Source organism: Rhinoderma darwinii, chromosome 3 (genome assembly GCF_050947455.1).
Source record: "Rhinoderma darwinii isolate aRhiDar2 chromosome 3, aRhiDar2.hap1, whole genome shotgun sequence".
NCBI classification, from domain to species: domain Eukaryota; kingdom Metazoa; phylum Chordata; class Amphibia; order Anura; family Rhinodermatidae; genus Rhinoderma; species Rhinoderma darwinii.
In genome coordinates this window covers 164,714,930-164,740,686 of record NC_134689.1, presented here as the reverse complement: position 1 = coordinate 164,740,686, position 25,757 = coordinate 164,714,930, and the positions used below count along the sequence as shown (strand labels likewise).

Genomic DNA, 25,757 nt, shown 5'->3' with positions numbered 1-25,757 from the left:
CCAGATCAGTAATCTTATTTTTAAGCCATTTTATGTCATCCTCTGCAGCAATATGAACATCTACAAGTTTGTTGAGAACAATGGAATAATCGCTCATTTTACACTCAAGGTGTGAAGTGCGGTTACCCAGTTCCTCTAAATCCATTTGAAGCCCCTGTATGAGTTTCCCCATATCAGTACAGAGATTCCTTTGCAGGGAAAGTAACATGCCTTTCAGGGCCACTTGAGTTACTAATTTCTCAGAGGGAGAAAGTGTGTTCAAGTCCCATTCCTTCGCATCCCATTCTGTATCAGGTAGGGAGGCATTAACAAGGGTGTTATCCTCTGATTCAGCTGATTCAGCCATGTGGGTGCATTTTTCATGATCAAGGCCCTTAGGTGAAAGAGATGCAGGGGAAGTATGTGATAACAGAGGCCCGTTTACTGCTTTCCTTACCTCCTTTTACATGCATCAGGGCATCGCTGCGTGTGGGGGACGAGCTGTACGAGGAACGGGTCTCCTCTCTGTCATGTTCGGCTCTGTCAAGTTCGACAGGTATAAACATACGTCTCACAGGTCAAGTAACTGGTTAAGTGAAGTCAATTAGGTATCAAAGCACTTCCAACGAAAAATAGCCGACTCCCATATATCATGAGCAAAACAAGAGAACAATGAGACACAAAGCCATAAATAACTAGAAAATAGTATACATTTTATTATAATAAAAAGGAAAAACATTTCAAAATTGCAAAGAAGGATCTAAAGAATATTGTCTGTACATGGACCAAAGCAAACAGTAATAATACAATCACGGGTAGATTTTCATTGATACACACGGACCAGCGTTAGATACTATGCGGCTACAAAAAGACACCTATTTCAGTGTAAGTGCTATCATGGTATCATATTGTTGAGATGTAGTGTATAGTTTAAACAAGCAGTACAGGTTATGCATAAGGGCATATGTGAAAAAGGGGAAAAATGCCCGGATTACCACCAATGCATCAAGTCAGGGTATCCTGAAATAGCCCAAAGTGTGAATCTATATCCAACTGGTAAAACCAGGGGGATCCGTGTGGGAAATCTTACCCATAGAGATGAGGAGAATTTAGCGGTCCGCAGAATGGTCAGTATAATCTTCAAGCCATCAACCGTTGGAGTATAATGTTAATTTTATTGAACAAATCTCCTAATGATAACAGATTTTTTTTTAGAAATAAAAAACTCAAAATGCACTGTTTCAAATTATTATGCACAACAGAGATCAAAACATTTTAAAGGTTGTAAAAAGAACTAAAATGGTAATTTGTTGCATTTGCAGCATCAGGAGGTCATATTTACAGAAATCAAAAGCTCTTTCAATAAAAAAAAACTTAACAGGCCAAGTTATATGTTAACATAGGACCCCTTCTTTGATATCACCTTCACAATTCTTGCATCCATTGAATTTGTGAGTATTTGGACAGTTTCTGCTTGAATATCTTTGCAGGATGTATGAATAGCCTCCCAGAGCTTCTGTTTTGATGTGAACTGCCTCCCACCCTCATAGATATTTTGCTTGAGGACACTCCAAAGGTTCTCAATAGGGTTGAGGTCAGGGGAACATAGGGGCCACACCATGAGTTTCTCTCCTTTTATGCCCATAGCAGCCAATGTCACAGAGGTATTCTTTGCAGCATGAGATGGTGCATTGTCATGCATGAAGATAATTTTGCTACGGAAGGCACGGTTCTTCTTTTTGTACCACGGAAGAAAATGGCCAGTCATAAACTCTACGTACTTTGCAGAGGTCATTTTCACACCGTCAGGGGCCCTAAAGGGGCCTACCAGCTCTCTCCCCATGATTGCAGCCCAAAACATGACTCCGTCACCTCCTTGCTGATGTCGCAGCCTTGTTGGGACATGGTGGCCATTCACCAACCATCCACTACTCCATCCATCTGGACCATCCAGGGTTGCACGACACTCATCAGTAAACAACACGGTTTTAAAATTAGTCTTCATGTATTTCTGAGCCCACTGCAACCGTTTCTGCTTGTGAGCATTGTTTAGGGGTGGCCGAATAATAGCTTTATGCACACTTGCAAACCTCTGGAGGATCCTGGGACTCCAGAGGCACCAGCGGCTTCAAATACCTGTTTGCTGCTTTGCAATGGCATTTTAGCAGCTGCTCTCCTAATCCTATTAATTTGTCTGGCAGAAACCTTCCTCATTATGCCTTTATCTGAACGAACCCGTCTGTGCTCTGAATCAGCCACAAATCTTTTCACAGTACGATGATCACGCTTACGTTTTCTTGAAATATCCAATGTTTTCGTACCTTGTCCAAGGTATTGCACTATTTCACGCTTTTCGGCAGCAGAGAGATCCTTTTTCTTTCCCATATTGCTTGAAACCTGTGGCCTGCTTAAAAATGTGGAACATCCTTCTTAACTAGTTTTCCTTTGATTGACCATACCTGGAAAACTAATTATCACAGGTGTCTGAGATTGATTACAGTGATCCAAAGAGCCCTAAGACACAATACCATCCATGAGTTTAATTGAAAAACTAATAATTAAATGTTTATGACACTTAAATCCAATGTGCATAATAATTTGGAACACGGTGTATATCCACTATTACTCTAGGTTTCTTGTTGCCCTATATAAATAAATGAAGTATTGACTGCAATTTCTTGATATATGAGTTAGGAAGATATATCGGGATATTACAAAATATGTAAAGTATGTTAGGTAGAATTATCATTTTGACTGCCGAGACTTTTCCTAACCAGGGGATTCCCTGTAATTTCAGTTTATGGATATCTTCTTTAATTGTAGTGATGAGAGATAGTTTACTTCAAACATCTTGGACGCTGCATAAGTTATATTAACACCCAAGTAAGGGAGGAAATCCTTCACCCATTTAAAGTCATACAGTGAAGGAAATAAGTATTTGATCCCTTGCTGATTTTGTAAGTTTGCCCACTGTCACAGTCATGAACAGTCTAGAATTTTTAGTCTAGGTTAATTTTACCAGTGAGAGATAGATTATATTAAAAAAAAAAAGAGAAAATCACATAGTCAAAATTATATATATTTATTTGCATTGTGAACAGAGAAATAAGTATTTGATCCCCTACCAACCATTAAGAGTTCAGCCTCCTCCAGACCAGTTACAAGCTCCAAATCAACTTGGTGCCTGCATTAAAGACAGCTGTCTTAAATGGTCACCTGTATAAAATACTCCTGTCCACAGACTCAATTAATCAGTCTGACTCTAACCTCTACAACATGGGCAAGACCAAAGAGCTTTCTAAGGATGTCAGGGACAAGATCATAGACCTGCACAAGGCTGGAATGGGCTACAAAACCATAAGTAAGACGCTGGGTGAGAAGGAGACAACTGTTGGTGCAATAGTAAGAAAATGGAAGACATACAAAATGACTGTCAATCGACATCGATCTGGGGCTCCATGCAAAATCTCTCCTTGTGGGGTATCCTTGATCCTGAGGAAGGTGAGAGCTCAGCCGAAAACTACACGGGGGGAACTTGTTAATGATCTCAAGGCAGCTGGGACCACAGTCACCAAGAAAACCATTGGTAACACATTACGCCGTAATAGATTAAAATCCTGCAGTGCCCGCAAGGTCCCCCTGCTCAAGAAGGCACATGTACAGGCCCATCTGAAGTTTGCAAATGAACATCTGGATGATTCTGAGAGTGATTGGGAGAAGGTCCTGTGGTCAGATGAGACTAAAATTGAGCTCTTTGGCATTAACTCAACTCGCCGTGTTTGGAGGAAGAGAAATGCTGCCTATGACCCAAAGAACACCGTCCCCACTGTCAAGCATGGAGGTGGTAACATTATGTTTTGGGGGTGTTTCTCTGCTAAGGGCACAGGACTACTTCACCGCATCAATGGGAGAATGGATGGAGCCATGTACTATCAAATCCTGAGTGACAACCTCCTTCCCTCCACCAGGACATTAAAAATGGCTCATGGCTGGGTCTTCCAACACGACAATGACCCGAAACATACAGCCAAGGCAACAAAGGAGTCGTTTAAAAAGAAGCACATTAAGGTCATGGAGTGGCCTAGCCAGTCTCCAGACCTTAATCCCATCGAAAACGTCTGACTGCTGTGCTTGCCAACAAGGGTTTTGCCACCAAGTATTAAGTCTTGTTTGCCAAAGGGATCAAATACTTATTTCTCTGTGCACAATTAAAATAAATATATATAATTTTGACTATGTGATTTTCTGGTTTTTTTTTTAAATATATTCTATCTCTCACTGGTAAAATTAACCTAGCCTAAAAATTCTAGACTGTTCATGTCTTTGACAGTGGGCAAACTTACAAAATCAGCAAGGGATCAAATACTTATTTCCTTCACTGTAAGTAGTAGATAACTTTTTTTTCCTAAGGGGGCAACTACATGGTTGAGCAGAGGAGAGGATTCTGTATTCTATCTGTCTTGCTCTCTGTATCCCTCCCTCTCCATATATACGCGCACTCACTACATGCACAGACACACTCACTTTAAACAAGCATGCCCACAAATGCACATTCACTACATGAAGCCATGCACATACACACACTTACTTCATACATGTGCACACATTCCTAACATATGGACAGTCAAATTCACAACACATGCATACTCACAATGCATACATACTTGCATAAATTTGCACATCTATACACTAAAATACACACACATAATTGCCCCTTAGCTCTGTCCTAAAAGAGGAGTGAAAGGAAGCAGTGCGGGTAACAGGCAGGATGTGAAGCGGGCACCAGGAGATTCAGAGGCAGCTTCTGTGCAGATAGATTTCTACTTAGTATAAATATCTGACGTGAGTCCCTGGATGCAGAAGCATTACATGTCACAACTACAAGCCACTCATTGTTTAATTGGCTGTGACATGTAATGTATGGCTCACGCATGTGGTGACAACTGCAAGGTGAACTGTATCTGCACAACAATCACTACACACAGGCTTCCTCTGTGTAGACAAGCCACCCTTCTCCCTGGTGGGTTAAGTTTCACCTATTTTTTTTTATAATTAATACCAGATAATGAAACATAATATTTTTTTCTGATATGTTTTTATTTTTTGATTGTAGATTTTGTTATTCCATTTTCTGTACATGATTATGGAGGCAGCTATCTTGTCTGAGCTGCCAATTGTCAATGGATCCTGTGTTATCTATATATATGTGCTACCCATTATTAGTCCTGCCTGTGATTATAATGAGAAGACTGCTGATAAGTGATCTCTATGGAACAAGAAGTGTCAGTCTATTGTGAGGCTCTGTGGCCAGAGTAAAAACTGCAAGATTTTAGGATAATTTTTTAATATAGATAATGAAATTTAACAAAATCACCCAAAATGCTTAAAAATGTTTTATTATAATAACTTGCTTTAAACAATAGGTCATTTTTACACATTCCCTTTAAAGAGGCTCTGTCACCGCATTATAAGTGCCCTATATTCTACATAATGTGATCGGCGCTGTAATGTAGATTACAGCAGTGTTTTTATTTAGAAAAACGATAAATTTTGACGGAGTTATGACCTATTTTAGATTTATGCTAATTACTTTCTTAATGCCCAACTGGGCGTGTTTTTACTTTTTGACCAAGTGGGCGTTGTGGAGGGAAGTGTATGACGCTGACCAATCAGTGTCATACACTACTCTCCATTCATTTATGTTAGGAAAGTTTTATTATAAATGTATTCTTATTTCATGTAATAGATATTAAATGTGCATGCAAGCTTCTCAGAAAATGCTTTTGTTGACAAAGTGTTAAATATGCTGTACTTTTAAGTGGGTGAGACGGTTGAACTTCTGATTAAAGATTGCAATCTCCAGAGGAAGTCCATCTGTGGTCTAATCTCATTCTGAGGTGTAAAACATTTCATATGACAGGAAATCCACAAACGGTTAGTCTGTATTTCAAATACGCCTTGATATGTGTATATAAACCTGTGCTCATGTAATGAAGTCAGTCAACTGCTGATCTGTGACTTGTCTCCTTGCCGCGAGAATAAAGCTCTTATTGAGGTGAAAAGTTGAATCATTTTTGATAAGTATAGAAAATTCTTCTAACATCTTGGTCCTTCGAGGTGGAAACTAATATCTCCAGACCCTCGTCCACCTGAGGACTGTACACAGTGCACGGGGTTAGTCATCACTATACTCACTTAATTTAATGACCGGTTGAATTACCCTTAAACAGAGGCCAGTCAGACGGAGGGACGAGGTGGAGTGACGGTTTTTAAAAGAACATAGTAAGGAGAATTGAGGATTTGAGTTTTCATCTGAATAACAGTAATATAATTTTGTTTATATGTGTTTTTATTAGTTTCCATATTTAGATGTTATAAGGTTATGTGATAAAAAACCTAAGTTGGATCTTAGGTACTAAGACTGGGTCTTAGTTATATTAAGCACAGGTCTTAATATAAAAACCTGGGAATAATGGTTCTCGAGGTTAGTAGTCTATAGCCTGTGTGAGAAGGCTACAGGTAATAAATAACTCTGTGCAGCACGTAAAAGATAAAGTATTTGGAGGATCTCTTATAGAATATTAGGATTATCTGTTATAGAGTATTAGGATTATTTGTTTGATAAAGTTTAAGATTGTGACTAAAAGTATTGAATGATTGAGATAAACTAAATCCAAAGTTAAAGGACGGGTGTCGCGGAAATTTTTTTTTTTATATATAATATTGCTTTTAGTATGTTATTAAAATAAATGTTATTTATTTGTGTATTTGTGTTTTACTTTTTTCTTTTTTCTAACTTTTACTTCACTATGGGGGCTGCCATTTTGTTTTTCATCTCTGTATGTGTCGATTAACGACACATACAGAGATGGAATACGGCAGCTACAGTGCATAGGAGTCAATGAACGGGAGCCGTTCCATTGATTCTGCTCTCTGGCTCTGTATTGCGCAGACGCAGGTCAGAGTCACACAGCAGAGCAGCTGTTTGCAGGGAGATAGCAGGCACCATCATGAAGACCAGCTGCACTGCAGGTAAGATGTGTGTTTCTCTGTCTGTCCCTCTCTCTCTCACAGACCACCGCTCTTGTGACCCCCGATGCCCCCCCCGATGGGTGGCCCCCCCCTGACGGGCACCCCCCCCGGCGGCCACCCCCCCAATGGGCCCCTCCTCCAACGGGCCCCCCACCCGACGGGTCCCCCTGTAGTCGTGCAGGAGACTCTGTATAAAGGACACATGATGTAACTGTCCTGGGAAAGCTGGGTGATAATATGCCCGCTGTTAGTGTGGTACCCAGCTTCCCCAGTCCCCTGAACGATAAATCTCTCTTGTTGTGCTGAGACTGAGAGGTTCATTAGTCACATTCCCAAACAGTCTCAGTACAACTAGAGAGATTTACTGTTCAGGGGTCTGGGAAAGCTGGGTGACCAACATTACCCTTCCTACTGGAGTGTGAGAGGTTCATTACTCACATCCCCAAACACACTCCAGTAGGAGGGGTAATGGTGGTCACCCAGCTTTCCCAGACCCCTGAACGATAAATCTCTCTAGTTGTGCTGAGACTGAGAGGTTCATTAGACATATCCCCAAACTGTCTCAGCACAACTAGAGAGATTTACCGTTCAGGGGTCTGGGAAATCTGGGTGACCACCATTACCCCTCCTACTGGAGTGTGAGAGGTTCATTAGTCACATCAGCAAACACTCCAGTAGGAGGGGTAATGGTGGTCACCCAGCTTTCCCAGAAGCAGATATAACCAGGAGAGGGCTGGATGGACGGGCTGAGGGTGCACAGCGTTTTTGGTGATCCCCCTCTGTCATGTGATTGGACCTAGGTTACCGGTTCATCAGATGGAGTTCATGTGACTATAAATCTGTCCATAACAAGAGACAGTGCACTCAGGACAAGCCCCGCCCTCATGCCGTAGTTGTGTGGTTCTGTCTGCAGTGATGGCGGTGGGTGGCTCTGACACCCGCCTCCCCCGTCGGGTCATCTCAGGACAGAAGGGGTGTCCGGATTGGAGACACAGCGCCGCACCTGTCCTCAGGTTGTGTCTGGTATTGCAGTTCACCTCCATTGAAGTGAATAGGACAGAGCTGTAATACCACACACGACCTGAGGACAGGTGCGGCACCATGTTTTCCTGGATGACCCCTTTAAGACTTTTCCCGTGTGTGTGTGTGTGTGTGTGTGTGTGTGGCAGAGCGGAGTGTGCACGGGCGCCGCTGATACTTCATAGCCGCTTATCAGCTGTTTTGAAGAACCAGCGGTGAGCACCCCCCCCTCCCACACACACACACAAATCCCCCCAAACACGCAAAATCAAGTGTAATCAAGCGTTTTTTTAATGTGTTTTTTTGCATGTAAATGTAAAATGTGCAAAAAAAAAAACGTGTCAAATACACGGCGTGTGAACCGGTGAACTGAAAAGTCATTCACTTCACTTCATCATTCTAAGTGCTCATTTACACGAGCGTGTTATACGTCCGTGCGACGCGCGTGATTTTCACGCGCGTCGCAGGGACCTATATTAGTCTATGGGGCCGTGCAGACAGGTGCGTGATTTTCAAATAGCGTGTCCGTTCTTTGAGCGTTTTTTGCGCATCACGCACCCATTGAAGTCAATGGGTGCGTGAAAACCACGCATGTCACACGGAAGCACTTCCGTGGGACGCGCGTGATTCGCGCAACAGCAGTGAAAAGGATGAATGAAAGCAGAAAAGCACCATGTGCTTTTCTGTTTACAAACATCCAAATGGAGTGTCATAATGATGGCGGCTGCGTGAAAATCACGCAGCCGCGCATCATATGCTGCTGATACACGGAGCTGTTAAGTGCCTTTTGCACGCTCGTGTAAACCAGGCCTAAGGCTGGATTCACACGAGCGTGTGCTTTTTGCGCACGCAAAAAACACGGCGTTTTGCCTGCGCGAAAGGCTCTTAACAGCTCTGTGTGTCAGCCCTGTATGATGCGCGGCTGCGTGCTTCTCGCGCAGCCACCATCATTATGACACTCCGTTTGGATGTTTGTAAACAGAAAAGCATGTGGTGCTTTTCTGTTTTCATTCATCCTTTTCACTGCTGTTGCGCGAATCATGCTGTTTGCACGGAAGTGCTTCCGTGTGGCATGTGTGGTTTTCACGCACCCATTGACTTCAATGGGTGCGTGATGCGCGAAAAACGCTCCAAGAACGGACATGTCCTTTTTTTTTACGCAGCGGACTAACGCTGCGTAAAAATCACACAACTGTCTGCACAGCCCCATAGACTAATAGAGGTCCCTGCAACGTGCGTGAAAATCACGCGCGTTGCACGGACGTATATCCCGTTCACTTGAATAAGCCCTAAGGGTAAGGCCACACACAATGTTTACAGCTAAAAAATCTGAAGCAGAACGCCTACAAGCATCTGCCCATTGGTTTCAATGGGAATACGGCAGGGAGTTTTTTACGTGGTCGTTTTCCAAAATTGGCATGTAAAAAGACGCCCACCAAAATGAAGTGCACATCACTTTTTGGGACGTTTTTGGAGCCGTTTTTCATTGACTTTATAGAAAACCAGCTCCAAAAACGGCCGTAAAAAAACGCGAGTTTGATTAGAAAATGGCTGAAAATCAGGAGCTGGTTTCCCTTTGTTTAGTAAGCGTGTAAACATTCATTCTCTTTGCCATGAGTAAGAGCACAGCTCGTGCTTGAAACGCGTAGGCCAGGGCCAACCGCCTACTATCCGCACACGTCTTGGGACTGCGTCTCCCTTCAATTTTATTTCAATACCCCAATAAAGGTGGGAATACTGCTTCCTTTTTAAATCCAAAGTACGACTCAGCGCTGGATCATTTCTTCTTTTCTTCCGTGTGAACATACACTTAGTCTTTTGGTGTGTCCTATAACTTCTGCCAGCTGCAGAATCACACCCAAAATGGCTGCCGGACACTGCTTAGCAATTTTAAGACACCTTTTCCTGGCTTGTGGGAGGGGGGGTGAGATTCCCTCCCACATTTACAGCAGCTGTGAGTCAGGTTGCTTTGCCTTATTCACCTTGCTGTAATTCTGTGAAGTGCTCCCCCCGGCGGCCAACATAGGAAAACATGTAAAATTATTATTTGATTTTTAATACTTTCCACCATATGGAAGAAAAAAAAAATACAGCAAAAAACTTAAAAAAATATAATAGAAATAAGTAACGACACTTAAAAAAAAATGTTTCATTTGCGACACATTCCCTTGAAAGGAAGATAAAGACTTTCAAACTGTGGTGTAAAGACACATCCAGAACATCTGCTGCTGGTTTGACCAGCCTCTTATTGTCTCTGGACGACCATGACACCAGAAGTTTTAAGGTAATCAAGGATTTCTTTGGTGCAGTTGAAAGAAATGATTGTTATAGATGAAACATATATGAGACTCCTTGACTGTGAAGATTGAATGTATGAGGGTTGAATAAAAAAAATCCCTGTGTGTATAACGGAGTCCATTTAGGAATGGTCCTTTGTAAAATTGTTACAAGGACAAATTGGTAGGAAAAATACTTTTAAAACACCCAGGAACATTAAGTATATGTCTGATCAGCATAGTACTTGTGAACGTTGTTTTGTGTGTGTGCTGTGACTTTGGTGAAAATACCATGTGGTCAAGATATATGAGGTATACAGAAATATAAAATATGATAGTAGGTTTTGTTATTCATATCGAATCTGTTTGCTTGTTAATCGTTAATTATGGGTCTTGTCTAAATGTGGTAAAAGTGAGAGTTGAGACAGTCTTTCAAATTTCCTCGTTGTGGTCACCTTGGATGAGCAACATTACTGTCTTGGGACTGTGTTTTGGTAAGCGGCTTTAGGCATCTAGAGTGCAGCGAGTACTACAGTCCAGGGAGAATAACGTTTTGGTAAGCGGACTTATTTATAAGGTGCAGTGAACACTGCTATTCAATATTCCCTACTGACCATCAAAAGACTCTTTGAATGAGATCAAATTAGAGTCAGATCATAGAACCAAGATCAAATAATAGAATAAAGGGATAAATGAACATTAGTAAGCCAAATTGTCACATAGCAAAAAAAGGGGATTAACGTCTATTGTCCCGAAGGCTTCTCATTAAGTTTGGTTGGTCTTTTATTATTTACTATATTTGTGATGATTAAGATATTTAAAAATATTAGAAAAGCACAAAGGCCCACGAGATTGTTTTAAATGTCTTGTCCTGAGTGTATGTTTGGATTAATGTTGGCTATTTCCACTGAAGGTTGGAGAATAGTCAAAATAATTGATAAAGGATACGAAGTTAATCAAATCTTTCTACATTTAAAGTGTTTAGATTAAATATACTCCTATTCTAAAAAAAAAAAAATATTGGCATATTAACGGACCTAGAAGGAGGCAAATTATATATCCCTAGAGGACGCCCCATTTAGGTGTCCATTAAATAGAGAGGAACCCGAGACATATACTGAAATTGCTAAATTAGATTTCTTTTCAAAAGGACACTGCTTGTAACATGGGTAAAGTATCAGGAACAGCTTCAGGATGTGGTTGTTTGTGTTGTATAAAAAAAAATATTCCTTTAGAAGGGGATGTTAAGTATATGTACAAATTAGATGTGGTGAATGTAAAAAAAATGATGATGATTAGTGGTGTGGCAAATTTGGATTTAAAGGGAATTTGAGGGTAATTGAATGTTATAATTTAGTGAAGGAAAAAAGAAAAGTGTAGTCTTGATTGTGTAAGATGACGGTTGGAAGAATTTCGGAAAAGGGAACAAGGTAGAAGGTTCTGACAGAATTTTAAAATGATCGGAAAAGCAGAACTATAGAAGAATGTGTCAATATATGTTGGTACTGAATTAATTGAATTTCAAGTTATTGTTATTATATGTAAAATTAGTGTGTAAAAAGGTCCTAGAACATTGAACTGAAGTATAAGATTGTGTAAATAGTCTGACTTTGTAAGTAATTAAAGTTAGCTGGGTAAAATCAGGTTTTAGAGTTATAAATATAGCAGTTTCCTTTTAGCATTTTGGTTTGCTAAAATTTCTATAATAAAAGGCAAGTGGCAAAAGACAGGGGGGAGGGGAACAGTGTGTTAGAAAGTAAATTGCTGATCTCTCCTTCAAGTGAACTACAACAAGCACAGTCTATATAAAAGATAGTGCTAATTTATGAGAAAAGAAATTGATAATTATGTATTTTTCTCTATCCCACTGTCTCTAGATTGTTGCCATTATTTTGCCTTCACACGTAGAGGAAAATAATATGCCTGGATGGTGCTTCCCCAGGGTGCAGCAAATTCCCCTGATATTGTCATCCGTGCAATGAAAGAACTGTTGGATAAGTGGTCCCCCAAACACTCCACCACTTGTCTATAGCTATATGTTGATATATGTGCTTAGGAAACAGTCTCATTATTATTGGAATTTTTATATATAGGTTTACTGCTATCTAAGACCACCCAGCCCCACACAACCATCACTATGTCTATGGTTGTAGAGAAAGGGGGGATGCCAGACCCTTAATGTACGAATTTGCAAATTACAATGACTTGTTTGATATGGAACATGAGCCTGATTGTCACAGTTTAAATGCAATTTGAAGTCCAAGGGTTACCAGGTGTCACTGATGTACCTTTGACTAACTATGATGTTCAGTATTTTGTAGACGGATCCAGATACTGGAATGAGCAGACATGACATTTCACCACCGGGTATGCAATAGTCCAGGAAGGTAAGACAGTGCTGAAAAAGTCACTGCCCTCCAGCAGCTCTGCCCAAGAGGCAGAACTCATGGCACCCGCAGAAGAATGTAAGTTGGGCACAGGTAAAAGGGTGAACATCTATATAGACTCAAGGTACACCTTTGGAGTTGCACATGATTATGATACAATATGGCGTGCAAGAGGCTTTCTGACTGCAGCAGTCAAACCAATACAACACTGGTTTGCCCCTGGATTTCAGAACGTAGCTGCTCGACATGTAGAGGGTTGCCTGACATGCGTCAGACACAACCCCGGTAAAAGGACAAAAACACCCAGTAAGCACACGCCTCGCCCTGATTACTCCTTCCAACGACTGCAGATGGACTACATACAGCTACCCAAGGTAGGTATATATGAATATGTCCTTGTATGTACTGACGTGTTTTTTAAATTGGCCTGAGGCATGGCCAGTAACCAAAAACATAGCTAAAAACACTGCTAGGGAAATACTCAGTGAAGTAGTATGCCGATATGGGGTACCTGAAGTAATTGAGAGTAACAGAGGAACCCACTTCACAGGAAAATTATTAGGGCATATAATTACTAGCCTCGGTAACACACAGGTATTCCATACACCATATTACCCAAGAAGGTAAACATCTAGATGAAGAAGGAAGGTCAGCAATGTTTCAAGCACCGAAACCTCTGACAAAAAGACAAATGATGTCCTTTTTGGGTATGACTAACTTCTACAGAACTTGGATCGCCAATGAGGCTGCTATTACAGGACCATTGATGTCTTTTATTTATGAGGAGACATTTTTTTTTCAGATAAAACAGGTTCTTATAGCATCTTCATTGCTTGGACTAGCTGATTATTCAAAAAAAGAAAAAAAACACCTTTATTCAAACTGTAAATTGTAAAAATGGATACATTACTTCAGTGCTAACACAGGAGTATGGAGGAAAATATAGACCTCTAGCTTACTACTCATCAAAAATCGACCCAGTAGCTAGAGCCTTACCTCCCTGTGTTCAATCAGTTGTAGCCACCGCAGAAGCTATAAGAAATTCACCACATTGGTGTTATTTATGATATAAAGATGTACCACTTAAAATTTTTCGACCTTGATGACTACTGCGGAGGATGGTGAACCACATGATTGACTATTCTCCATAGCAGAAAGAGTGTTACTAAGATCAGATCTTAAAGATAGTGATCTCATACTGTTTGTAGATGGATCTTGTAAGAACAAGTACATCTTACCCAGCAACTTATTCAGATATACAGTCATATTGAGCCATGCGACAAGCCATGTATCAACAGGGGGGGTGGTAGAAATCATATCTAAAGTTTTCACGGCAGATAGCTTTACTAACTACTCTAAAAATGTTGTTTAACTTGTTTAACATGCGCCAAATATAATCCACAGGGGAATGTAAGACCAAAAAGGGGACAGTTCCCAAATCCACAATATCCATTGCAACACATTTGTATGGATTTCATTGACTTAAGTTGTTTTTAGCTTCCTAAGATATTAGGTACATGTATAAGGGTGTTAATTTGAATCTCAGAGTAGGTAAGAAAAAAATTTGATTTGAGACACTTGTATGGTATCTGTGAATATTTCTGTGAGTAGGAGATGTTCCAGGTAATCAGCTCAGATTAAGGTACAAATCCAGCTGAAAAGTGTAACACCAAGTGTGACATAAAATGTACCCAGTCACTACAAATTATCTATGTGCCCTGTCCAGAGGGACAGAAAAGTTTTTCTTATATAAAAGGTGTGTGCTTGTTTATTTTATTTGATGTACAGGACTTGTCAATGAACTGATGGGACCCAAACCTGAGGGGTGATAGCATGAAATTGGTGATAGCATTATTTTATTAGTCGAGACCAATATTTTCTGAGGTTTATAATTATAATGTTTGTAAACATGCCACGGTATTGTGAATAACAACTTGAGGTGTTTTAAGTGACAGTGATGAGGTAAAGGTCACTGGTTGTTGTCACTCATAAGTAAGAAGTACATGGCAGCAATGAGAGCCCGGAGGTTATGTTACCTGGATGTCTTTAGGTTTGAGAAAGATGCTGTCCACGACCTGTTATATCTGCAGGGGTAAAAGTCCCATTAGGACAGTGACAGTGAAACAATTATGACCAATATGTACTGTGGTAGGAGAAGTTTGGATTATTGCCAATATTAGTAGGTTTAACAATAAAGAATGCTCATAATATAGAGAAAGTCGTTGACAGATTGGACACTGTTACAGATTATGTGTTTGATGTTTTGAATGCTGCCCAAGGGGCCATTTGCCAAGCAGTTGGCCCATGCTGTTGCCACTGTATAGACCTTTTTGGCATTATGCAGGACAAGTATGACCAAGCTAAGAAAATAAAGTCTGTAAGTGGGATAAACCCACTTTTAAGTACCTGGCTTGGGTACAAAATGTCCTCAAATAAACAAAAGGTGGGAAATGTGAAAGTGATTAAAATAATTTTTAAATTAATTAATTTTGTGCAGCAGCCATCTTGTCTGGAGACCCCGTCTTGTTCTTATGTAGTGAATAAGAAAGATATTGTTCCTTTAGGACAAGTATATTAATGTTGATTTTGTATGTTATTAAAATTAGTTACTTTTTACCTTGGTTCTCATGCGAAACTCAAACGGTACAATTTTTGCTTAGTGATTATTGATGTATTCACCAAATGGGTAGACCATTTGTAATACCACAGTTAAATCTATTCTCTAGGATGGATGAAGAGTTTGATTTTACACTAGCTGAATATATGGCAAAAATGCTAACCAACAGGGAAGTTTCTATCTCTAATAGTATTTCAGGGGACGCAGTACCTGAACCTGAACCTGTGAAGCCAGGATTTTAGATAATATTTTAGTTGAAAAAGACAATATCAGTTCTGCTTACCACACCTACGGCCGTAAAGATAGCCAAACGTACCTCTTGGCTACACTTATCAGACTGTAGGGTACTGTATGGTATCCTATGGGGGTCCAAGGTGTATCTGGATCCCTGGGAAACAGGGTGGGATCATGATTCCCTAAAGAATTAGCTTGGAGAGTTAAATATTTTGATTTCACTGAAGATGAGACTGCCACATATGAAATAGATTTCTGCGCTATGGTTAGAGATCAATGCACGTATAGAAACACAGCTTATAAATTAGTATATTCAGATAAGTACATTTGTACTATCTATGTAAATACCCTAATAAAAAGGATAAGGGACTATATCCTATAGGAACTTATGTTTCAGGTACTGACCCTTTAGGGCATTTTTGTTTATTGAAGTTAAGAAAAAGGATGCAACTGAAAGTTCTTTAGCCCCGGAGATAGACCTACCGTCTATAGTCTATTTGGCCAACTTCACTTATGAAGATACAATGACATTAGAAACAGGTTACAGTGATAAAAATGAATGCTTAGCCTAAATGAGATGCACTGCAATCCAAAATAATAGAACTAATTGTATTGCTTACGAAAAAGCTAGGCCTCATCTGTGTACTATACCTTTCAGGCTATCAGATAAGGAGAACACACAAGGTCTGCAATGCGTGTTGTCTTTATATAATGCATCATATAATCCAGGTGATAAATTATGTAAAACATTCTCTTTATTGTACCTACCTGTGGGGAGAGATTAAATCCCTCCCTTAGTGGTTGCTTACCCAGGCAACTACACCTGCTTTCTGAGGAATCGGCAAGGTAAGAAAGTAGGGAACCTCATTGAAGAGTTTTGTGTACCAACCAGACAAGGGCAAGGACTGATTTCTGGTTGGCTATATGGAGACAGGAAGGCCAAGTGACAGGGAGGCTGTACTGTGGTTCAGCTTCTGATGCCATTCCACTTCTTTTCAGCCCCTGAGTTTCAGAGAATGAGAAAAAGCCCTGGAGACTATCTGACTCGCTATAAGCGGTCCATCCCTGGAGGTTCCTTTGACCATAGAATATACATAGATGAAATAGGAGTACCCCGAGGGGTGCCAAATGAGTTTAAGGCCCGAAATCAGATTGCATCAGGCTTCGAGTCTGTATTTTGCGGGTGGTCTACGATAAATAAGAATGTCGACTGGATTAATTATATTTATCACAATCAAAAGAGAGTTGTTAATTATACCAGAGATGCAATAAAGGGATTGTAGAACAGTTGGGACATACATCTTTAATGACATGTGAAATAGAATGGCCCTGGATATGTTACTAGCAGAAAAAGGGGGTGTTTGCAAAATGTTTGGTATATTCTGTTGTACTTTTATTCCCAATAATACAGCTCCTGATGGTAGTATTGCCAAGGCATTGGTAGGACTCAATTCCCAGTCCGAAGAGCTTGCAGAAAACTCCGGAATGAATGACATCTTCACCTCATGGATTAAGGGTTAGTTTGGAAAACGGACTGGCCTGGTAACCTCTGTACTCATGACTATTGCTGTTGTTGCCAGTATATTGAATGTTTGTGGATGTTGTGTGATACCCTGCATAAGAGGATTGATCCAAAGGTTAATTGAGACATCAGTGACAAAGACAATGTGCCAAGAGATTCAAAAGAAGTGTACCTGTCCTGGATATTTTACAGAATATTTCTTGATAAATTTACAACAGGGGGGATTGTTAGGAAAGTTTTATTATAAATGTATTCTTACTTCATGTAATAGATATTAAATGTGCATGCAAGCTTCTCAGAAAATGCTTTAGTTGACAGAGTTAAATATGCTGTAGTTTTAAGTGGGTGAGACTGTTGAACTTCTGAATAAAGATTGCAATCTCCAGAGGAAGTCCAACTGTGGCCTAATCTCATTCTGAGGTGTAAAACATTTCATATGACATATGACAGGAAAGCCACAAACGGTTTTCAGTTAGTCTGTATTTCAAATACAAATTGATATGTGTATATAAACCTGTGCTCATGTAATGAAGTAAGACAACTGCTGATTTGTCGCTTGTCTCCTTGCTGCGAGAATAAAGCTCTTATTGAGGTGAACACTTGAATCATTTTTGATAAGTATGGAAATTTCTTCTAAAAATTTATTCAGCACATAGTGACCTTGCTAGATCATAATGTGCAGTCATTTACTCACACATTAACTTTGGTAACGTTTATGTGGGACTTACAGCACAGCAAGCGTAATCTCACGAGATCACGCTGTAACTGACAGCACAACGTGATCTCGATGTGCTGTGTTAGGAAGTGACACACAAACGTTACCTGGCTGGAAGCGATGTCTATTAACTCTTAAGACACTTCAGTAATGTTAACCCCTTAGTGACCAGCCCATTTTAGGCCTTAATGACCAAGCTATTTTATTCGTTTTTCTATAGTCGCATTCAAAGAGCTATAACGTTTTTATTTTTTCGTCTACATAGCTGTATGAGGACTTGTTTTTTGCGGGATTAGTTGTGCTTTTTAATAGCACCATTTTTGGGTACATATAATTTTTATATTAACTTTTATTAACCTTTTTGGGGGGGATTATAACAAAAACCTGAAATTCTGCCATTGTTCTATGCGTTTTTAAATTGACACCGTTCACTGTGCGACGTAATTAACATGTTACCTTTATTCTATGGGTCGGTACGATTACGGCGATACCACATATGTAGAGGTTTTTTTATGTTTTACGACTTTTGCACAATAAAAACACTTTTGAACTAAAATTATTTGTTTTTGCATCGTCGCTTTCCAAGAGCCGTAATTTTGTTATTTTTCCATCAATGTAGTAATTTTTTGGGCTTGTTTTCTGCGGGACAAGACGCAGTTTTGAATGGTACTGTTTTGGGGTGCATGGGACTTATTGATTCATTTTTATTATGACTTTTTTGGGGGGCAATGGAAAAAAATTGCAATTTCGCCATGGTTTTTTGCGTTTTTTTTACGGTGTTCACCTTGCGGTTTAAATGACATATTAACTTTATTAATGGAGTCATTACGGTCGCGGTGATACCACATATGTGTACTTTTTTTTTTTTTTTTTTACACTTTTACTAAATAAAACAACTTTTTATGGATAAAAATGATTTTATTTATTTTTTTACTGTACTTTTTATTAATAATCTTTATTTCACTTTGATGACTTATTTTATTAGTCCCACTAGGGGACTTTACTGTGCGATGTTCCGATCGCTGCTATAATGCTTTGGTATACTTCGTATACCAGAGCATTATTGCCTGTCAGTGTAAATCTGACAGGCAATCTGTTAGGACGTGCCTCCGGCGCGTCCTAACAGGCATATGTCCAGGGCAGACCTGGAGGCTTTTATCAAGCCCCCGGCTGCCATGACACCCCATCGGAGACCCGCGATTGCATTCGCGGGCCGCCGATGAGTGACAGAGGGAGCGCACTCTCTTTGTAAACAAAGTTAAATGCCGCTGTCGCTATTGACGGCGGCATTTAACGGGTTAAACGGCCGCGATCGAAGTAAACTTCGATCGCGGGCGTTGGAGCAGGAGCTCAGCTGTCGTCAGACAGCAGAGTCCCAGCTCCTGCCTGCACGGGAGACCCGTGCAGGACTTAGACTAGGCTGACGTGAAAAGGCGTCAGCCTAGCCTAAAGCCCATTAGTGACTCACGTGAAAAGGCGTATTGGTGGTCACTAAGGGGTTAATGTGTGAGTATGTGACAGCACATCATGATCTTGCAAGATCACTATGTGCTGAATAAATGAATGTAGAGAAGCGTATGATACTGATTGGTCAGTGTCATACACTTCTCTTTACAATGCCCACTTGGTAAAAAAGTAAAAACACGCCCAGTTGGACATTAAGAAAGTCATTAGCATAGATATAAAATAGGTCATAACTTCCTTAAAATTTATAGTTTTTCTATATAAAAAAACACTGCTGTAATCTACATTACAGCGCCGATCACATTATGTAGAAGATAGGGCACTTATAATGTGGTGACAGAGCCTCTTTAAGCAATTGTCTGACCACACTGGTGGCAGCTGCTTTTTAAAAAAAAAAAAGTATTTAAGAAAAGCGGCCCCTAACTTCTGCTACCGCAGGCATTTACCCTCGGGGACCTAGTGGCAAATGCGTACCTAATGCAACCTGTCTCTGAAACACAGTAGGCTTATGGGTGAGTGTGCTCTGAAGTATTTAGTACAGCAGTTGTACCCTGAGATAGTATATCCCTTTCACTAATATTTTTGGTATCAAATAGAAAAAAATTGTATGCTAATATTTCATTTTTTTGGAATGAAATCAAATATGTTGTGTATCTACTGCATACATAAACCTGGTCATACACAAATATTTTGTTCTAAATACATTAATAGTTATTTATTTTTATTAAAGTGGACTTACTGTAAATGTAAAACACTATGCCATGTGTAATGCTAGCCTGTTGTTTATTTTCTTCCATGTTGGTTGCTTTTTATCTTTACTTTATTAGTGCGCAACATCAAAGGAAGTCTGAAACACACTTCGTGTCTCAGTGGATCAGGTTTAAGCTCTTCCGACCCTCTTGGTTTATACTGCAGTTCTGCTTGTTTAAATTGGCTGTTGTTATAAATACAAGCTTTCCAGGCATGCTATCAATTCCAGAATAATATAATGATTTTAAATTATAAGTAACTTTATCCCCATTGAAATAAATGAGAAATAGGTAATAACCACATATATGCTGAACCAAAATAAGCTTTAGTGAGGGGATGTCTGGAGTTCTACTGTAAGGGTATGTGCACACGATAACGACAATTACGGCTGAAATTCCGGAGCTGTTTTCAGGAGAAAACAGCTCCTGCATTTCAGACGTAATTGCTCGTACTCGCATTTTGCGAGGCGTCAATTACGGACGTAATTTGGAGCTGTTCCTCATTGAAGTCAATGAAAAACGGCTCAAATTACTTCCCAAGAAGTGTCCTGCACTTCTTTGACGACGCTGTTATTTTACGCGCCGTCTTTTGACAGCGACTCGTAAAATTACAGGTCATTGGCACAGTACGTCGGCAAACCCATTGAAATGAATGGGCAGATGTTTGCCGACGTATTTGAGCCGTGTTTTCAGCCGTAATTCGAGGTGTAAAACACGTCGTTTACGCCTGAAAATAGGTTGTGTGAACCCAGCCTAAGATGTATGCGTCTCTGTAAAAATAAACAAAAAAAGACTAATAACTTAACATAGAGAAATTATTAATAAAGTAGTATTTCCTTTATTTTAAACTTCTCATTGGATCCCTTATATAACTTGGAATAGTTATCGCAGAACAGAGCTGGTAAATAAAACAGAAACAGCTTATTTTTCTTCATTTTAGAAAATAAGACAATGTCACAATTCAATAAATAATTCCACTTTAATGGCAAAGTAATAATTTAGACAGTTACACTGCGCACATCTGCAAAAAATAGATGCAAGCTGGTTTACAAGCTAGGAGAAAAATCAACTTATAGAAAATACATCATTCAATTGATTTTGATTACACCAAAACGTATTGTAAGGGCTTTACAAAGACTACAAAACTTTTCAGATGAATTATTTCACTGCTTCTGTCTATTTACATGATATGTTACATCAAAAATGTACAAAATATAAAATGTATACAGACAAATGTTTCACAAACATTTTTCTTCTTTGTTGTAAACTACATGTACTCACTGAGATGTATTGCAGGAAGTTCTGTGAATGGTTATGTCTGGTGTGCATGTCGGAGATGTCAGGAAAAGATTTGCAGTCTTGACCAGGTGACATAAAATTAGACAAGATTTCTGGAGCCAGTTAATGTGTATCATGTCTTTCCATAAATTAGGTAAGTTTTATATGGAGTTTGCATATGCACAACATAATTAAGATTCTACAATGGGGCAATAGCACCGTGTAGGAAAACCTTGCCTTAGAAAAAGAGCTGTATAGCTTTGTTCTTGAATAAGAGTTGCAGTAGATGACCAAAATGGTGGCCACGTGTATTGTGTAGCACCAGTTATCAATGTTGAAGGTAGCTTCTGTTGTACGTTTTCTACACAATGCCATAGCCCTTATATAATTATTGGTAATATCACTTTTATTCAACTGTGTTGCATTTCCAATTGTATTAATAATCAGGTATTATGCAATCTATTCTAAGTCTGTTATTTATTTTTACTATATTGGCTCCATAATAGTTTTCTTTAAGACATGCTGATGTAGAATTATACAGTATCTCCATTATAGTTACATAACCCCGTAATTACTGGGACAAAAAAGTAAGGACAAGCACACCGGGAGGAAACAGCATGAACGGTTGCATTCTGGATTTGTTTACAACATAGGTATTAATTCATGAAACAAACACCGACAAATTAAAGAACACATTTTTTTTTTGTTTGCATGGTGCAAGGCATTGTTATTGTCATGATATCTATATACATCGCCCACCCAAAACACTGTGCAAAACCAACCCATTTATATTAAAATTTCTACACCGCCTCAGTCTTACTTGACATTGAGAACCCAACTTTAAACAGGAGTAACTCAAACATGCTCAGAACTATAAGAGACAGGGGGCAAGAATTCCATTTGTGCTCATGCTTCAAGTGCTCCCAGCTCTACTGAAAGTTCATTCAAAATGTCTCCTTTACAATTAAACTAAAAAAAAAACGTTATTATTTGAAAGTTTACCAACCACCTGTTCCACGTTGTGATGGTAGACATGTGCGATTGTTCACCTGTATTTCTGAGATTAAGACAACATCAGAGTGTGCAGTCACTACTGGTTCTCATTCATAAAAGAACACACGCTTGAGCTGCTCAGTAAATAATATTTCAACGTTAATGGGGGGAGGAAATACTGCAGGACACATCAGCGGATTCTGAACTCGGACTGTAAAACTATTATGATATATTTTTAAGGCAATGAGACAGCACCATATGACTTATTATTTTTTCCTGTCCTTCTTTCTTCACTGACAATGCTTATATTTAAGCATCTCCAGAAGAACCCTTAGTAATTTGTATAAAACCTTTTAAGCGGGCAGCAGGTGATTACAAAACACAGTAGTTGTGATGAGGACAATTTGAAGCAAGTGACTTAACGCTGAGGGATTTAGAATTGTGAGTATGGCAGTTCAGATTTACAATTGGCACTTATCCATTATATCACAGTAGATTTTCTTGTAGTTACACAATTACATTTTGTGCTTTTCTGAGGAGCATCATCTAGTTTGGAGGCAGTAGACAACAATCTCACTAATGAAGCCATGTGACCGGCACAATGTCTTACATTAGAGGTTTGAAGTGGATTAAAAACACTGCACGAGTGATACATAATGTCAAAAAACAAGAACACACAATATACACAAACATCTGTGCTGTAAACCTTTCGAAAAACTAAACCATTCCAGTTTGGCTAACAAATGTGCAATCTGCTTGTTTGCCCTCTATCTTGGGCCTTTTCCAGTTGACTAATGGAGATTCCCATTGCTCCATTCATATTCAAATACCTTGAAATAAAGCAAATTCAATCTTATTACGTCCACTTTTCCAAGTCACCTGCCTACCAGCACATTCCTGGTATGGGTGTTGCATTGTGATGCTTCTGCAATGGCAGAGATCTATTGGACCACACTATTCTCTATAAGAATATACCATCTAGAAGTGACTTCTTAGAGGGTTGATTTGACAGACGGATCTAAACTTTCATTGTGGTGGCTGGCACCATCACTGTCACAGCTTTGTCCACTTGAGAAATTGGCTGCTTCTTGAAGACGCATTAGCATACTCATCTGTTAATAAGAAAATAACATATTATTACAAGCTGGATATTATACACCGTAAACAACGTATTTACAGCATATTCATTATTCTGCACAAATATTTTTTTGAAAATACCCCATTCACAATTATTATCAGCTGAATTTTAGTGGATTCTGCCAGGATTTAAGTGCGGAAATGTTATATAAGATTGCAACAAGGAGGAACAGAGGCAAAGTTCGTCCTGGATTGCTACAACAATCCATTTTAGTTAAGAGATTATTCATCTATGAAAAGACGAGCACCACTTCCAATGTTCTTTATATTAATAAACTGGATACAGCATGTTAATTAATAATGATTTATTAGACGTTTATACCACCTAATACAACAAAGTACCAGATGAATGTGCTTTCCTTCTTAAGCTGTGTTTTTCTCTGTAGTGGAAAAACAAGTTCAAGGGACGAGGTTGATATGAGACTGAGACGTATGGCTGACAGGATGAGTATTTCTTGTTTGAAGTATGATATTGTGACAGTAAAGTATTAGGAAATATACACCTAAAGTGCAGAATATTCACAAAGGAAAAAAAGTGGCATGCAACTAGGATAGAAAAATTCATTCTACCTAATAAAAACAAAAAATCTATTTACCTCTACTGGAAGTTAACATATATACTGTTTAATCCTCAATAAAATCCTGCCCATAATATTAAAATACTTAAGACCTTCCATGCCATTTGCTTAAGACTAATAATAGTTAGAATTATAATAATGGGTATCGCCATGTATCATCTTACATATAATCAATTATACAGAGATGCATGGCATTGTACATGGCATAGTTGCTGGCACTGTGCTGGCAAAGGGAGCACTGTGGCTGGTACTCTTAGATAGAGAAGTGTGGCTGTGATGTTATTGTAGATACTGTATAGAGCAGGGGTGCACAACCTTTCTGGTCTGAGGGCCACATTGTCAGATTGTATTGTTCTCAAAGGCTGCAAAGAAACTTAAAGAGGTATCTCCATCCGGAATATTTAAGGCATCTTTACTGTATATGCCATAAATGTTTGGAAAGAGGGGTTCCACTTTTGGGGGCGTTTCGCGACTGACATGAACTACATTTGAGATGACATTACACATGCATCGCAACTTCTCCACCTCATCTCATTCTCACTGCATTATGCCCAGAGCAGGGCCTGAGGGGGCATTGAATGACAGAGAGATTCAAGGGGCGCCAAAGAGAGAACACCAGTCATGCACTGCCCCCTCAGGCCGGTGTAAGGCATAACACAGTAAAAGCTTATGGCTCTAGAACAGTGCCAGCCACACAGTACCCCCAGTAGTACCTGCCACACAGTGCTCTTAATTTTAGTGCCAGACACACAGTGCCTCTGGAGGCCGCACAGAATGTCGGATTTCCGGGCCACAGGTTGCACACACCTGGTATAGAGGGACTACTATGGCTGGCAAAGTAATACACATCTTAGCTGCTCTAAACCTCTGTATTAAACAGGAAGCTGGTGTTTCACATAAATGATACAGTAGGTGGTCCCAAGTATAGTACATAGGGTTAAATGCTATTCTAGTCTATAGATATACGATTCTAGAAAAGAGTTACATTGCTCCTCTTTAAATACAAGGCTTTACAAAATGTGTGACTTTAACCCTACTGGAAAGAAAAGTTCATATGTTACCTAGAGAAACTAGATTCCAAACGTCATTTTTCTAGGACACCAGTTTTCATAAACAAGCCCCAGTGAGTCCTGCCCTACTTTTTTATTGTATATTGAATATAAAGTAAATGTCTACCTTTTATTATTATGTCATTTTTAGGTCCAAAATTCTGTGATGATTAATTTCTTAAAATATCTTTATACTGGTGGTAGCACCTTTTTTTTTTTCTTCTTTCAGATTTCCTGCAGAGGCATAGATTTAAAAGATAACACGCTGGCTGCCTATTGTATAGGAAATTTCTACATATTGTCTCATTTTGAAGTTCAATGTATAACTGTATTCAGTAATCTCCTAAACTCCCTCTAGTGGTGGCTGCTGGTAGCCAGTATGTTCTCTTTTAAATCTATGTCTATCTTGGGGATTTGAAGCTCTGTATTTAAAAAAAAAAAAAAACAGCTTCAGTCAAGTGTATTCAAGGGCTGAGATTCACTTTAAGCATCTTATGTCTTCATCTTTTACACCATTGACAAATTGGATGTATGTAATTCTGAATATATGCTAAAATTTTGCTTCTTAAAAGGGAAATTCAATTAAAATGCTGTACTAATATGACAAAGCTACATGAGGCAACATTCTAAGAAAATATGCATTCAATTAGAGAGCAGTTTGCTTGAAGTCAGAGTTACAGTAACAGGAATCTATAAACAGTGCCAAAGGGTATTAAACACTCTATAG

General features: G+C 39.3%; 1 protein-coding gene across 1 annotated transcript in view; it reads right to left on the bottom strand.

Moving 5' to 3' along the window:
* Positions 1–20,955: 20,955 nt before the first annotated feature.
* The window catches only part of LOC142749241 (neuron navigator 3-like), a 131,683-nt gene continuing 126,881 nt past the window's right edge, over positions 20,956–25,757 (bottom strand). The window contains exon 29 of the mRNA XM_075857000.1: positions 20,956–23,378. Coding sequence (XP_075713115.1) covers positions 23,259–23,378 — 120 coding nt within the window. The 3' untranslated portion in view covers positions 20,956–23,258. The remainder of the gene's footprint in view (positions 23,379–25,757) is intronic.